The 16,030-nt window shown below is 40.8% G+C and overlaps 2 protein-coding genes across 2 annotated transcripts in view; both read right to left on the bottom strand.

The window, feature by feature from the left end:
- RAD54B (RAD54 homolog B) overlaps window positions 1-16,030 on the bottom strand; it is a 60,927-nt gene that overhangs the window by 34,571 nt on the left and 10,326 nt on the right. The window lies entirely within an intron of this gene.
- LOC122179367 (fibrinogen silencer binding protein) lies at window positions 2,281-8,553 on the bottom strand. Its single transcript, XM_042870187.1, has 2 exons — window positions 8,022-8,553; window positions 2,281-3,746 (listed from the first exon to the last, which is right to left on the bottom strand). The coding sequence occupies exons 1-2, from the start codon at window positions 8,390-8,392 to the stop codon at window positions 3,221-3,223; spliced, it is 897 nt and encodes a 298-aa protein (XP_042726121.1). The 5' UTR covers window positions 8,393-8,553; the 3' UTR covers window positions 2,281-3,220.

A 16,030-nucleotide genomic window follows, 5' to 3' on the forward strand; every position in this document is an offset into this window, starting at 1 on the left:
TAATTAGGGAACAGTTGGTAAGAGTGTAGACTGATAATTAGACAATTACTCAGATGGATAAAGTTACACAAGATGTTATCACAGTGATCACAAGGTTATCACAGTTGTAGTTTTTTCATCTAATCCTAAAAAAATAAAATCATTAGATGTTGAGAATTAAAAAGTACTCCCAGAGCCTGTTTATTTCAGTTAACTTAGTAGAAGGACATGAACATATGGTAGAAATTTGCCCTTGCCTAAAATTACTCTGCTTGTACACAGTACTTTGTAAACATGCAGACAGGGAATGCCACTGCCAGATACAGCAAAGGGAACAGAAGGATAAGAATGGGGGTGAAGGAGGGAAGGGCTTCCAACCATCCCTTTCACACATGCTAATGGAATATAATTTGCTGGAACAGTAAAAATTCATAGCACTTTAAGGTCCAGAAGGACTTAGCCACAGCTGTACGTGCACGTCTCCTCATCAGTAATACATAAAAAAACCTGAGAACAGGCACTGAGAAGTGCAAAGTCTGACGCAGACAGATAACCTGATACTGAGAAACAGATGTGGTGTGAGAAAAAGAAAGAAACACGGCAGAGAGCAAAGAGAACTAAATGCATGAGATCTCAGAATGAGAGATGCTTGCAAGTTAGAATGAGAGGCCTTCCACAAACAAAATTAGAGACAAAGCTAGAACAACCAAACACAGAAATACAATTAGAGGGAGACAGTTCTGACCAGGCCTGTGCATTTTATTATTTCTTTATTCATCTGCATCCCTTGCCCTCCGTTATCAGCAGTATAACGGGCAATACGCTCTACCCACAATCAACGCATCTACTTTGCCTTCCAGTTCAGGAAGGACTACAAGCTTTCAAAGACTGGAAATTCCTCCAGTTCCAGTTCTAGAAATAAAAATACCACACCACCAGAGTCCCTGGAGGTCACCTCTTAACCTACCTCAGAGGGAATGGATAACTCAATCCAAAATATTAAAAAACGTCTGCAGAGAATTTTTGTGGCCAAAATAAGGCTAGCTATCATTTTGAAAACATTGTTAGATATTAAGCCACTTGGGAATTATTTTCTAGACTAGAAAAAGGTGTCAAATTGCAGAAACAATAACAGGAATTTATTGTTTTCCACCAGAAACTAAAATTCTGATTTTCAACAGAAAAATCAGGCATTTCCAAACTATAAGATAAGTTCAGGAAATTTAGTGCTGTTACCCATTTCTGAGAAGCCACACTGCAGATAGCAAAGTAGAACAAATAAGATGTTCTAATGTTTAATAAAGTATTTATTAAAGCCAAGATTTTGACTCTTGTAAACTCAGGGAACTGAATGTCTCATTGAAGTGTTACTAACTGTGCAAAAACAGATCAATGTCCTTGAACTGAAAAAGGCAGAAGCAAGCCAAGGGCCGTACATAAACAGAAGCCACTCATTCAGACATCATCATTGCAAGCACACGCAGAAACTCCCAAGAGAACCGATCCTTGAAGGACTTTTCTCTCTGCCACACAACTGGAAAAGCATGGGGCAATTCTGTACTGATGTCATCTGTTTTCACAATCTGTATTTTTCCTCAGTTTTCCTCCTGTAACCTGTTGAAGTTGTTCTAAGCACTGAAAGTCAAAATGATTTCTCTCTCACCACTCTTATAAAATTTTAACTACAATGCTTTAAGCTCAATTAGTCCCTGAACTAAGTTACATGGTTCCAGCCTTTAGTTTTTAATAAGCATTTATCCCTGAGGTTACAAAGGTAACCTGATTCACTCAGAAGTCTGACGAGCAGTGTGGTTTACCTTCAAACAGCCTGCTAAGGCACACCAGTGCCCTGTACTCATATACCAAGGTTCTGTGGGAATGGGGAAAGGAGGAGAGTTGGGACAACTGTGACAGGATTGAGAGTAACAAGCAGCTGCAGGAAAAAACATTCTTCCTATTGCTTTTATACTTTCTATTTTTGGAGCCCTCTGAGATAGGAGAAACAGAAAGAATTACATTTCCTTTGCTCGCGCTTTTTCCTTGTTGCTGGGCTTAATTTCCTTTTCCTATACTACAGCTTGGAGGAAGGAAAAAGTGTTGCTACAGGGGATAAGGAGCCAGAGGTCTAAGGAAGTTGTGGATCTATTCGTAACAGGCAAGAGACCAAGAATTACAAAGAAATTAATTGTTAAGGAATTAGGCTTGCCAGTACTTTTCTTCCAGTTATGAATGCTGATCACAAATGCAGAGGAAAGTGCTGCTTCCAGGACAGACAGAATAATCTTTTTCATTTTGGGCTTTTTATTTGAAACTAATCAAAGGAGCAGAACAACAGCATTTATAAAAGGTACCAAGAATAACAAAGAATCTTCTGTTGATTTCGAGTCACATAACTTACATACAGAAGCTATTCCATTTTGATAGCTTATAGTCATATTGATATCGATCAAAGGCACATGCAACTGTCTTGGTTGCACATGCACTGCAGTAATTATGCATGCAAGTGAGCTTATTAGACTTCTCTGGTTGAGGACCAGTATAATTACTCTAAGAGAATATACGATCATGGTAACTGTACACACAAATTATGCATGCATGCACTTTCAAAATTGAACTGTTGCATTCATTGTCTCTATTTTCATAATATCCTATGGAAACACTCATCCACTGAAAACAATATTAGAAAGTATTAACTTTTTAAAAGATGTACATTTATTCAACTGTCTACTGAACATTAAAAAAATATAACAATCCAGTAATTTTGTTTTCCAAGCTGATACATCAGCAAAATTTCACCACTGTCACAAAATTTACCAACATGAAAAGAAGAGCATATTTAAACATACCTTCTTACTCCTCCTTTTTATATGTTTACTTAAGTAGTAAGTTCGTTAAGGTAATAAAGGATTGGTAATTATTTGAAAAAATAATGCATATGATCAAATTTTGAAAAAGAACCAACCTACATTGCTTTCTGCAACTCTATTAGAGATAAGTTGAAATATTTAAGAAATTGGGATTCTCACCATCCTTAAGTCTATATATGATTTGATTATACTTCAGATCAGAAGAGTTTGTGCACTCAAACCCATACAAGGTGTTTTTATTAAGGTACGTAAACAACGACATGGAAAATAAGCTTTCATCTTTCAAGACCATATTAACATAAGGAACAGTTTCACTAGGGCAAAAGCATTTATTATTAAGTATTCCAAGGGATGTGACTGAAGTAATAAAATATTTAGATACTGCTGTATTCTGGCAGATCACGGCGTAGTCGTATTGCCTTTAGCTTCTCTACTTTGATTTTTGTTCGCAACAGTTCTTCTTCCAGCTGCTGCTTTCTTTTCAAACCATCTCTTTTTTCTTGGACATAAAGCCCAATTTTTCTTTGATTTTCTAATATTACTTGATGCTCTTCTTTCAGCATTTGCAACATCTGTGGGTCATACCCACACATCGGTCTAAAGCGTTCTCCAACCTCAAGCCTAAAAAACTCATCTCTTCTTGGCACAGGAGAGGGAGACATCATAACTCTCATGTCAACTGAGGATACTGACGTTGAAGGAGACCTTTCCATAATGTGCACCAACTGGTGATCTTCCTCTTGTTCTACGTTCTCACTTGGCTGTGAGTCTATAATCAAAGAAGGAGGAGGTTTGACATCCTCTTCTGATTGCAAATCCATCATGGCTGTAGCAGGATGGTGATCCAACATTGCCTGTGGTGAACTGGTACCAGCAATTGTTTCTTTATCGATATTAGTGCTAGAACACACAAAATCATATTTAAGTAATTCATTAAAAGCTATAAAACAAACAAACATAGTTGTAAGTAATCAAAGCTTCACTTGGAATATTACTCTGTGCTACCCATGCCTGGACCTCTGCTTTGTTACATGACCACTATCTGCATCCCTCCTTCCTTCCACCACATACACACAGCCCCGTATGATTTAGATGGCATTGCTAATCTGAAGGCAGTGCAGCCTATAGTGAACAATCCTGGGAGGTTCTTATTCTGAAACAGGAGAAGCAAGCATTACTGATAAGTGAGAATAAAAACAAAGCGGCAGCAGAAGGTGACGCAAGTGACAGAGGAAACATTTTGTGTAATCTAGAAAGTGATTTTAAAAGGCCATAAACCTGCAGAAACATTTCCATCTCCCAAACTTACTAATCTCCTCCTGTTCTAATGCATTCTCTGTTTCTGACTCATGAACCTAAATGTTTAAGCTTTTCTTTTTATTTGTTGCTTTTTTGGTAAAACAATCACTGAATAAAATGACTCAAGAAGCCTGGGGAGAAAAAACCACAGCCCAGATGATGACCCTGTCAGTAGATCAAGGAGTCAAGCTAATCCTTGTTCCTTCCCTTTGAACCAATGATCTCACTGGTTTTCTGAAGTTTCAAGAGAGGGCATGGAAATGTTACCATTAAGAACAAGCCCATAGTTCTGTGCAGCATTTTTCCAGCTTTTCTAAAGTACAACACCCACTTGACTCATCTGCCTTTGTGTAAAGTCCTGAGTCAGCAGCACCTCCAGTCATGATTTGACATTACATTGGCTCTGATTATATTAATGGCTCAAGCTGCTCCTGTCTATTTCTCCACCATCAGTTGTGTCTGAAACCCTATAGTTCTGCACATCACTCCTTTACAGAGGTAATACTTTTGTAAGCCCTGATCCACTTTTTGAACTATTTGACAGTAAAGAATACCTTCAGCATGACTTGGGAGGCAGTACAGTGTCATATGGGAACAGTGAAGTGTTAACCTGGCACTGAGAGCAAAAACAGTGCACCACAACAGCCATGACTGTTTAAAAAGGAGGCTATGGCTAGTGATTGCAGATGGGAGACATTCCTCAGCCCTTGAAGAACTAGCAGCTAAAGGCAGTGAGTGGATCCATGATTAATACAACATTCACAGATGTGCCCTAACCCTGGAGGACATGAGTGCTGTCTATTAAAATGGAGGCAGGTGTGTGAGTATACATATATTTTTATTTATTTATTTTTAACTCCTCGTGAGCACTACAAGCCACAGTCTGAGGAGCACTATCTGATCATTAAGAACACTGCCTTGGTTAGCAGCAGATTTGGGTTCAAATTCCCAGAAACACGGGAGAATTCTGATTTGTGTATCATACTTCTCGTGAAGTGTGCTGACTCCTTGCAGAGACATCAAAAGAAAGCATTATCCCCTTTGCATCTTGCTTTGGTCTTCAAAACTTTTGATTCAACAGAAATAAGCAGCCACGGCTGCAACTTCCAAAGGATCCTAGCTAGTCCACCATCCACTAACATGAACCAGCAATTTCAAGAACAAAAGCATAAAAACTGCTAAATATTCAGTTGTAAGAATGTTCAACAGGGTCTGAGAAATGTGTTTCCAAAAATCAGTTCTGCCAACCACCCAAACCATTTAAATTAGGGCTTTCAAAAAGAAAAACTCTATCTGGAGCAGGAATTGAAAACAGAACCTTCATCTATCCCTGAAGAAAACAATCTTAATTCTGCCCACTGTCACCTGAGCTGCATATCAAGCATCAATTCTACCACCTTACTCCCTCTTCCTCAAGCCTCAAAGCTTCACCTGCTTCTCTACACCTTTCTCACACTCCATTTCCCTCCTTTCTTGAAGCATCAGAAGTACTTTCCCGCATACAAATTTTCACTGTTTCTCCCCTTGCTGACTGTAGTTCTGGGTCTCCCCCTTCCCAACCACAGCTTCGAATGCAGCTTCCCTCTTATTTATTTGCTGGCTCCTGGCCAGCTGCTAGCCTGAGAAACCTGGAAACAACTAGTAGGAGAAGCAGATCATTCTGACAAAAGGGAACAGAGGGAGGGCGCAGAAGGAGAAAGTGCGAGAGGTTAAGAGAAGAAAGAGAGGTGAGGATTGGTCTAACATAGAGTAGGGCCTCTAGTGACAAATTGATCTCTTACAGCATATTCCACACAGGATTTGAAAATGACCAAGTCTTCAGGTAACTCAGATGAAGCTGTTGGTTGGGTTTTGGTGGTTTTTTTTTTTTCCCCTTAGAATCAGCCTCTTAAGAAGAAACCAATTAGTGAAGAGAGAAAGAAGGAACTGAGAAACAAAAGGAACGCCTGCACGGTGGTTACTAATGTTGTTTCTGACAACTTGACTGAAAGAAAGACAAACAACAGTTACCACAACTGGGGGATGGTATTTATAACCCCAGAGGCACCCATGATTCACTCGGTTTTGTTTAATCACAGTGAGCTAGAAATTGCTTAAAGGTGCAATTAAGAATTTGGATTCATTATAAGTTGTATTCCCCTCCAAAAAGCTGAGCCATATCCTAGAGACTTAAAACCCAATATTGGGTTCTCAAAATCAGGATGAAATGCATCTTAGTTAAAATCAGAACTACAAAATAATGATGTATTTGGGCAGAAAAAAATATTTAGATGATATTCTTTCCCTTCCACAGGCAGTGCCTTGGCTGTCCCTAGAAACTGCCATTTGGGGTAAGCAGTAATCAAGTCAACGTTCCCAGAGCCATAAAGGACTGCAAAAAACGTTTACATTACAGGAGACAAACGATGGAGATCATTAGGTCTTAATCATTCATGAAAAGCGGCACTGCTTTTCATAAGCCGATCTGCAAACCAAAGTTCTCCCACTATTGTTTTTTTTTCCTCTTTACAAAAGTTGGTAGTCGAGACACTGCAACCTTTATTAGCGCAATTAAAAGCCTCGTTTTGTTCCAGAGAATTCTTTGGAACTGTTCCTTCAGGGGCATTCACCAGGAGCAGCAGTGCAGCCCAGTTGCTTCAGACTCCTTTACGCCAAGGACCCACAGCAGCATATTTTTAGAGCATCTGGCATGTTGGGATTTACACAATTGTTACCATTCAGTTCAACCAGTGGCACCGTGAATCAAATTCATCCTCTGTACACATGCCAGCTTTTCTTAGAGCATTTAGCTGTTGCACCAACTATCTGTATATCTGATTGAAATATGGAAAGTTCACTTCCCATTAATCCGTTTGTGAAAGGGAGAAAAAAAAAAAAAAAAAATCAGAGATTTCTCAAGATTTGTGGGGATTTATTTGGCTTTTATCCCTCCTGCCAAGCTTACTTTTGTATCTGGAAGAACCAAAACCTGACCCCGGCGTTTTTGGATCCCTCGAGGACCAATACAGAACCAGCAGAGTGCTGCAAGTCAGATACGAGAGGCATTTGCCAGCTGTGTAAGAAAGCCTGTGTGCTGCCTGCCTGTATTATGTCTGGCTTCAAATCTAGACAGTGTGCCTCACTTTACTGAGCAGTTAAAAAAAAAAAAAAGAAAAGAAAAAAAAAAGCCCTACAAAAAAAGAAAACTTCTATTGCTGTATCTCTCAGTTTCTCTTCGTGTGCGTTTAAGCTGCCCAGCATACAGCACAGAACTGCTTGGAGTTTAGACTGCAATTAGCTCTGCTCCAGTTTCAGAGAATTACCATCAATGCAAGAAAAGTAAAATTTTTAAAGAACGTCTGCACTCACAAAGTCACTGTGGTGTGAGGAGTAAAGGATTGGTATCAGATAAAACAATGTGCACTTAAGAGCAAACGAGGCAAAACGAGCTCTCTGAGCAAGGTTTCCTAGCTCTGCAAACTAACTTTATCAAAAATCTTACATAAACCGATAACAGTTGCATATGTTGTAAAATGACTGCAGTATTGCCTTAAATGGAGGAGAATAGCCATCACTTTGCCAGTGTTTGAATAATCTGCCTATTAAAAGGTAGGGGAGGGGTAGAGGTTAGAGCTACTATTTCTCTTTGATTCTCCCTTAACCCTCACTTTCCGGAGTATGACAAAGACTGAAACAGGCTTTGAAATGAATGCAGTGCTAAGTCACCATAAAGCTGGCCATAAAACAAAAGCAATATGATTTTGTCATTGTTCCCAGCTTTGGGATTTTCCCTTGCAAACACTTCCTTTAGGACACCGAACACACGAGAAGCGTTACACGGCAGATAGGAGGCGCCATCATTTTCATTCAGTAACAAAATAAAAAGAATTCTCTCACCTTTGTACACCGCTCCTGTCTCTTAAACACACATTGGAAATCTGTGGAATCATCTCCACAACTTTCTTGGTTGGCTCGGAAATGCTGCTTTTACAGTCTGAATGAGTCTCCTTTTGCTGCAATAGCTCCTGTTTGGCATATTCTTTGAGCCTCTTGTACAGCGTGCGCAGGCCCTGTGCGGTGCGAGGCGGGCGATCTACTCCGATGGCATTGTAGTTATCGGCTATGATATCCCAGCATTTGTTTTTTTCCACTATTACAGAATGCTTATTGGTGTGTTCTTCGAGAATTTTAACGTAAGGCTTCACGAGTTTTAGCAAATCGAGCTTTTCAGATAAGGTGAAATTAGAAGATCTGGCCTTCCCGACCATTGTTAGCTTTGAATTAAGGAAGCAGCTCCCGAAGCCACCATGCAGTCCCTAGCTCTGCTCAGCTCTTTTTCACAAACAGAAAAAGATCAGGCTTAACTAGGCTAGTCTCATTTAGGCCCACGCCTACAAGGGAGGGTTTATTAAAATTCCTTCAGCTTAAGCTGACGCAGGTTCAGGAAATCTGCTTAAGCCAAGCCTGACCTACATAAGGCTTCAGACTGAAGAAGACGAGAAGAAACAAGCAAAATACACTTTTGTATGAAGAGACCAGACGTACGCAGGATTTAAAAACATAAAGGTTTAAAGATTAGCACATTACCCAGCTAAAAATTACCTAATTTAGCTTGAGTAACGAGCTCTGACACATAGCTCCGGCTCTCTCACACGTATCTCAAACTGAAACCGCACTCGAGATTTTACACGCCACGACGTCCCCAAAAAGCAACAATTGTTTTGTGCCGTTTATTGACTGTTAAACCGGGCAGGAGGAGCAGCGAGCGCAGCACGTACCGCGCGCTGAGCGCCGCGTGTGTAGAGAGCTCCCTAACAGAGCCCCCAGCACCGCTCCCCGGCTGCCGCCGCTCTCGCAGCATTTGCATAATGCTGGTCCTGCTGTCAATCAGCAGTTGCATATCCCCTAGCTAGTTAGGTTACACTCGGGCTTCGCAGCAAAGCTAAGCTTCCCCTGCATTCTGCAGGCTGCTCCTGCTACCTACACGGAGGCTTCTTAAAGAGGCAGTTTCTATTCCAGGCCGAACGCTGAACGACAGCGAAAAACACCAAAATCCCAGCGAGAAAACCCCAAACACTGCAGCGTGAGCCCTGAATCAGCTTTTTATTAGAACTTCAGCCTGCAGCTGTGCCCTGCTAAAACATGCCTGCCTTGTAACGCATGTGTCATCGCCATTCAGGCCGGGCGGCTGCGAAATGGCATGAGCTAACTCTTGGGCTACATGCAATAAAGGTTACATTCAATCACGACAGATTTACTGAGCGCACTGCGGCGTGTGGATACCGGGACCGAGGAACAGTCTGCTTTCATGGTAATACTTATAGGCATTCTCTCAGGATACAAATCTGATTCTTTTTAATGAGATGGGTGTGCATTTCTGATGTTTGCTCAGAATTCTATCACCTTAAGCCAAGCCTTAGCACAAAAACGCATACCGGACTTTCCATTTCTGTGGTCAAAACTAAATTAACGAATCAGAAAAAAGGAAAAGAAAAAAGAAGCCCACATATAAAAGGTGCTCATGAAACCCAAAACCAAGTCTGAAAAATGACATACGTCATTGAGAGAGTCCAGAGGGTGGAAACAAACACAATCTGAGATAGCGGCAACAGCCTCTTGAGCTTAACATGTTCAGCCTTGAAAACAAGGGAGACTGGAAGGGGGGTGAGGGCAAGAGGAACCTAATTATAGTCTAAAATATCTGAAGGCAATAAAGATCTGGGTATAAACTTGCTTGCTCTAAGGGGGAGAAAAGCCAAAGCGGAGGCAAGACTTCAGCTGCTAAAGATCAGCCAGCAGGTAGAACAAGAAGCGTGTTTGGAACAAATGCTGACACCTCACCCATAGCACCTCGTGTTTGCGACCGGCCTGCTTTGCTGGCGCTGTTTTCAAGCCAACATCAAATCAAGCATTTTATAGTCTGAAGCCCATTTCAGCAGACTTTGAGAAACAAAATACTTGTGTGGTTAGAAGCACTGTATGAAAACCAGTACTTTCAAACTCCTAATCCTTCCTTATTTCCCCTCCCTTTGCTCTTTACTACAGTAAAGAGCTGGATGTTGGTGTGTTTTTTTTTTATTGCACTTGGTTGCTCTTTTGTAAGTACAAGAAATAAAAACCAAAATGGATTATGCCTTAGGAACTTCAGGCTGCTGGCAGTGTTGGAATTCAGGAGTCATAAGGGAGCCCACACTGTGCCCTCATATGCTAGAGCAGCTGTGCAATGCCCAATCTCATGACTTTTCAGTGACAAAAGAAGACAGTTAGGTTGTGTGATTAAAGGCTCCTCCCCATAAACAGCACAGATAACCAGCATTGGACAGAGAGACCCCAGTAACTGGAGCAAAAAGGGCAGAGCTCTTAGTCTGGCAGTTACCATGTCTGCTGCAGAAACACAACAGCACAAGGGCTCAGGAGTGGGGCCATGACAGAAAGCTGATGGGAGAGGCTCTCTAGATCACCTTGCAGACAGGGGAGGGGGGGTTGTGACTGCCCACTGGGACATGGGACTCATTATGAGCTGCCAGAAAGAGTATTTTAGGATTGCACAAGGCTTAGTACAGGATATTTAAAGGAAGAACCAAGGGCAAGAAAAGTGTGGGATGAAAGTATTCAGGGAAGGAAGAAGCACAAGCAAATACTGGAGAAATGGGATAAGAGGGGCCCAGATGCACGTCAGCAGGAGTGGCTCAGTACAGTAGTCCAGCCATGCCCTGGGCCTGTCACTGCTGTTTGTCCTCACTTCTTATTAAACTGCATTTGTAACTACTTTCCTGGGTGAGAGGAATCCTTACTCTGTGTGTTCAAGTGTGAATGGAAGTGAGTCCAGGAACTGGAGCTGGACCACAGGTCACACACAGGGACCCAGGTGCACAGGGTGCCAGCAAGCAGAGGTCAGAACCCATGCCCATTGCCTTGGTACGTGTCTGTGCACGATCCCTGACAGCACTGAGCCAGAGTAGCCAGCAAATAGGGTAAGAATTGTGGGAGCCATAAAAAGGAGTAGCTTTGAGTCTGGCCAGATGCTGGAGAGAGCAGAGAGGTTGTGGGCTGGCTACTGGAAAGGTGATAAATCAGAGCAGCTGCCAGAGACCACTCCATTTGTGTCTGTGGGGGCGAGGCAGCTGGGAAACCAGGCAATGCAGAAGAGAAGCATCTAGAACTTGTCATAGAAGGATCCATCCTTTCATCATGGTCAGCCACAGAAAGGAAAAGATGAGGCCTTTGATGCTGCTGCTGTCTGTACAAGGGCTATGTTTTCTGTGCAGCTGGCCACGTATGCAGTGTAGTGCATGCACGTGCCTGTGTGCCTCCTGGGAACAACTACGTACCCCCTCACTGTGGGTTGGAGCCAGCCTCAAGGAGCTGCAGCAGCCCCTCTTGTGCCCGGCTGCCAGGCGTGGCAACTCCAAGCACAGAACCCTCTAAACTTGGTTACTCACCACCTGACAGCTTAACACTCACCAACCTTGCACGCTAATGCCATTACCACAAAACACCACCACAATGCTTTCTTTCGAGCAAGTGCCTGAAGGAATCAGTCTGAATTAACTTACTGTTCTGCAAGAGTGTAAAATAACCCTTGTAAAAATGAAGCTGGCTGCCAAACAAGATTTTTTTCCTGTTTCTTTTTTTTTTTTGTGGTGGGGGCGTTATTTTAGTGGTTTTTGTTTGTTGTTGTTTTTGGTAGTTCTGCTCATCAGCCTAAGGTCACATCAGTATTTGGGTGAGAAATCACAAATCACAGAAGGTGAGAGGGCTGCATATTAACATGACATTCAGACTTCTTCGAGCTCCAAAGTTTTAGTTTGAAGGGGATTACAAACAAAGCAAAGTTGCCACAGTCCACCCTTCATCCTATACTGCCCACCAACACGCACACTTACTACACAACAGAGTGCACACAGCCACTTCAGGGAGATGATCCAGCTAAAGACTAATCATTTTATTTTATTTCTCTGCCAGGCATGCAGCTTAATATTTTGCTTAACATAAATGTGGGACATTGCCCAAAGTGGAATTTCTTTCTTCCTCCAGCCCTGTTGTGTTTCTGCCCCTTCCCTGTGCTGATATGAGTGCTCACAAAACACTGGCTTTTATTTGTTTGATTCTTTTAAACAAACCATATTCTTCCCAATTTTAATGTTAGAGTTCTTGGTTTTGAAGTGGATGCAATCTTCATATTCGGAAATTCATGAAAAATGGGAGCTGCGAGATTAGGTTATTCAAGAACTGAGCAACAGCCCATTGCTAATGTTGAATTTAAAATAGTTTGGCAGTACTAAAAGCTACAGGTTGAATAAATTTGGGGGTTTGCAGCAGAAAAGTCTAGAATAAATTAAAAAAAAAAAAAAAAAGACACAAATAGTGCTTTCTGGAGAGCTATCAAGAGGTAAATGAATTGCAGATAGTAGATAGGGATTAAAGTGGCCAAACTACTATGAAATAAATTGTTGAAAAAGTTCAATGGATCCAGATTTTAGAAGCCAAGTGACGGATGTGGATCATGACCAATAATTGCAGCAAGTGGCCCATTTCACTTTAGACGTATGTGAGACAGAAAATCCTATAAAAAATAACTTCTTAAACCAGAGAGAGAAAAGAGAGGGAAAGGATCCTTTGCCAAACAGAACTGAGGGAGAATACCTCCATTATATTTTCAGGCTTTCTGATCTCTATAAAGTACACAATTAAAAGACAAAAAAAATAAATTACATGATTAAGGAGGAGACCACAAAAAGAACATCATGAAAGATGAAGTTTAGAGCAGACTTGAATGCAGTGAATTACAGTGGATTAAAACATTCAGGCAGGGACCTCTTAGAGCAAGAAATACCAGATCAACAGATAAATGACTACTGAACTCTCTAAGGGTGCTCTGCTCACAGAGAGGTAATTCCAAAGTAGGTCTAAAAGATGCCTATTTTTGTTTAACACTGTATAGGCAAACTAGCTCTGGAAAGACTGGGTTTGGCATTTGTAGTTACCCAGAAGCCCAAGAATCTTAAAAACAAGAGAATGATTGCAAGACTGGATCTGAAGCCGAAGTGAAACTCTGATACCCCTGTGCTTATTAGAAACTCTAAGAGGATTCGGCAGCTAAGAAGGGTTGTGTTACACATCACTGAATATACTGGGGTATACTGGCAGCAAAAATATTTGGCAAGCATCGAGGCAGTTGCTCACTTGTGCAAATGAACTTGGCAGCTGCATAAGATGACTTGAGAGTGTCTGTGGGTATTAAGGGCTGCAAAAGTTCCATTAGGTCATCCTACAGTCTTCTTTACTGACATGACAGCAAGATTGTGCCAAGTCATTCCATCGGTCTTAAGAGTGTGCTGCAGCAAAGGGTGGGTGAGAAAGTTTTCAGCTCCAAAGGTCTCCCACTGTGACAGCTGTTTCATGGATAAGCACCAAAATTAAGACTTGCAGGCGTTATTCATTATGGAGAGTTAAGAATGACAAAGTTTTGAGAGCTAAAAAATGCAAGAAGACTTCACCTGGAAGTTACTGTGCTTAAACAGACTCTCTCCAGTTTCTTGAATTATTTTTAGAACAATCACATTTTGTTTCAGATAGCTAACAGAGCTATCAGAGCTAACAGAGCTAATTTCAAGCAATTTTATTATTGTCTTTATCAATTTTCACAACATTTTCACCATCAACTTCACCCTTACTTGTCCCTACCCTGGCTGTACCAGAAGTCCCAGGATCTCCCTTTTTCCTTCTCCTTGCAATAATATTTCTAAATATCTCTAAACCTCTGCCCTCCATTTGGGAGATGCAGGGCAAGGTTGGAAGGGAAGAACAAAGGGAAGCTTTAAGTCTTTTTTCTGCTATTTATATATTTCTATCCTTATCATCACCATCTACCACGTATCAACTCCTAGCATCTAGCAGTTCTTGCAGCTCCCAGGTACGTCCATCACAGGACAAGTCCTGAAAACCCAGCAGTTGACAAAGTAGTCACCTTTATATTGCTCTCATGAAATTAGCTTGAATTATGTATGGGCTACTCCAGAACTTTCGCATCACATAAAATTCCAAGCGTAAAAGCTAACTGCACTTCCATTCCCTCTGCTGATGCCAGGCGTTGCCCCATGAAATGGGAAATACTCAGATGAGACAGTTACACCAGCCTTCTCCAAGCCAAATTTTAAAGAATTCATCTCAGTCTGAGGACACACATTCAGATCTGTAACCATCCTTCAAAGGAAGTTTAACCTAAAGTTACAGGACTATATATTATAATGTAGTGACTATGTAGCTACCATATAGCACCATAAGTAAGTTATTCACTGTGTAAGTAAGAAAAAGGAACAGCATCATTCTTCACAAGTTCAGAAATGCCTCCGGTTGCTAATACACACTTGCATTTTCTCTTTTTCAGCAAGCTTTTTTATGACTGACCAGAAACAAGCAGCAAAGAAATACAGAAAGGTTTGGAAGTATAATTTTTTTTTTAGGACATTTTGCTTAAGTTCTTAAATTCCCATTTGCAAGATAGACTCTAGAGAAGCCAAGTTGCTGCATTTCTTCCGTCTTTTAGAGATTATACTTTAAAATACTAACCTCAGAATACTTCTCTGCTCACTGTTCCCAGCATTCGACATAGGAGCAGCTTTCTCTATTCTCCTTATTTGCTCGAAGTGGCAGTTTTGAGGACCTAGAGAGAATTGTCTAACCACCACCATGTTGATTTTAGGAAAGTCATTTTGCGATAATGCTTCTATTTCAGGGGGAGACTTAAGGCCCAAAGCCAAAAGCTGGGATCGAACTCTGGTCATGCTGGCATAGCAACAAAGGCATCCAAACAATGAGCACAGCTACAGAAGGATATGAAGGAATCCAGGCAAAGTCTGTAATAATACTCATTATAGCTCAAAAACACCTCCCGTTTCAATTGAACAAGGCATTTGTCCTTTCATTTGATACCTACACTCTCTCCCATCTTCCTTTAAATCCAAATTTGTATCTTATCTAATGGGGGCACGAGGGTGCTGGGGAGAAACAGACTTTCTCAAAGGTGAGAGTAGAAATGAAAAAGATCTAAGAAATTCAGGACAGCCATGAATTTCTTCTTTTGCCCATCTTCACTCCTTACACACAAAAAGGCTTGATAATAAATTGCGATAAACAAGAAATTAAGAAGAAATCACATGGACAGCTTTCCTCAGAATGAATAGAGAAACTGATAGAATCTTTACTGCTAAATCCAAACTCTTAAAAATAGTCTCTAGGCAGAGTATCTCTTAAGTTCCTTCTTTCAAAAGTTAGAGTACTAGATCAATGCTTTTTCTACATATTTCATATATTTGCATGCAATTCCCATGGAGCCAAATAATAATAAATATATTGGCATAGTAAGTTCATTTTCAAGGCTCATTCCCACCCTGGAAAAGTGAGCTCCCTTTACCTTTGTGAGATTTCTGTATAAAAAAAAAAAAAAAAAAAAAAAAAAAAAAGAGAACTTAGGTCTTTTTTTTTCCTTGTTTACAAATGTTTTGATTTTCAGTAACTTAACACATTGAAAAAAAAAGGGAAAAATGAATAAAAGATGGTTGGATGTTTACATGTAGCACAGCTCTCTTCAAGAGTGTATCTATCACTATTCAAAAACAAAGAAACAAGCAATTTTTGTCTCAAAAAAGCTAATGCTGTTCAGTTTAATAGGCAAGTTGTTACTGAAACGCTTTCACGTTAACCCAACTGTTTGGAAATTGATATCATCTATCTCATAAAACCCTGATAGTCTTTATTTTCTGACCATCCAATACCCTTCCAATTTCTAGTATCCTTCTTCTCTCCCCCATTATCTCCACTGATTCAAAGGCATACATCAGAGCACACGTAACTAGGACACAAGAAAAGTATATTTCACTGTCAATTCGCTGCCCTTTTCACAA

The sequence above is a fragment of the Lagopus leucura genome, unplaced genomic scaffold (assembly GCF_019238085.1).
Source record: "Lagopus leucura isolate 7727_CA_CO unplaced genomic scaffold, USGS_WTPT01 Super-Scaffold_100002, whole genome shotgun sequence".
NCBI lineage: Eukaryota > Metazoa > Chordata > Aves > Galliformes > Phasianidae > Lagopus > Lagopus leucura.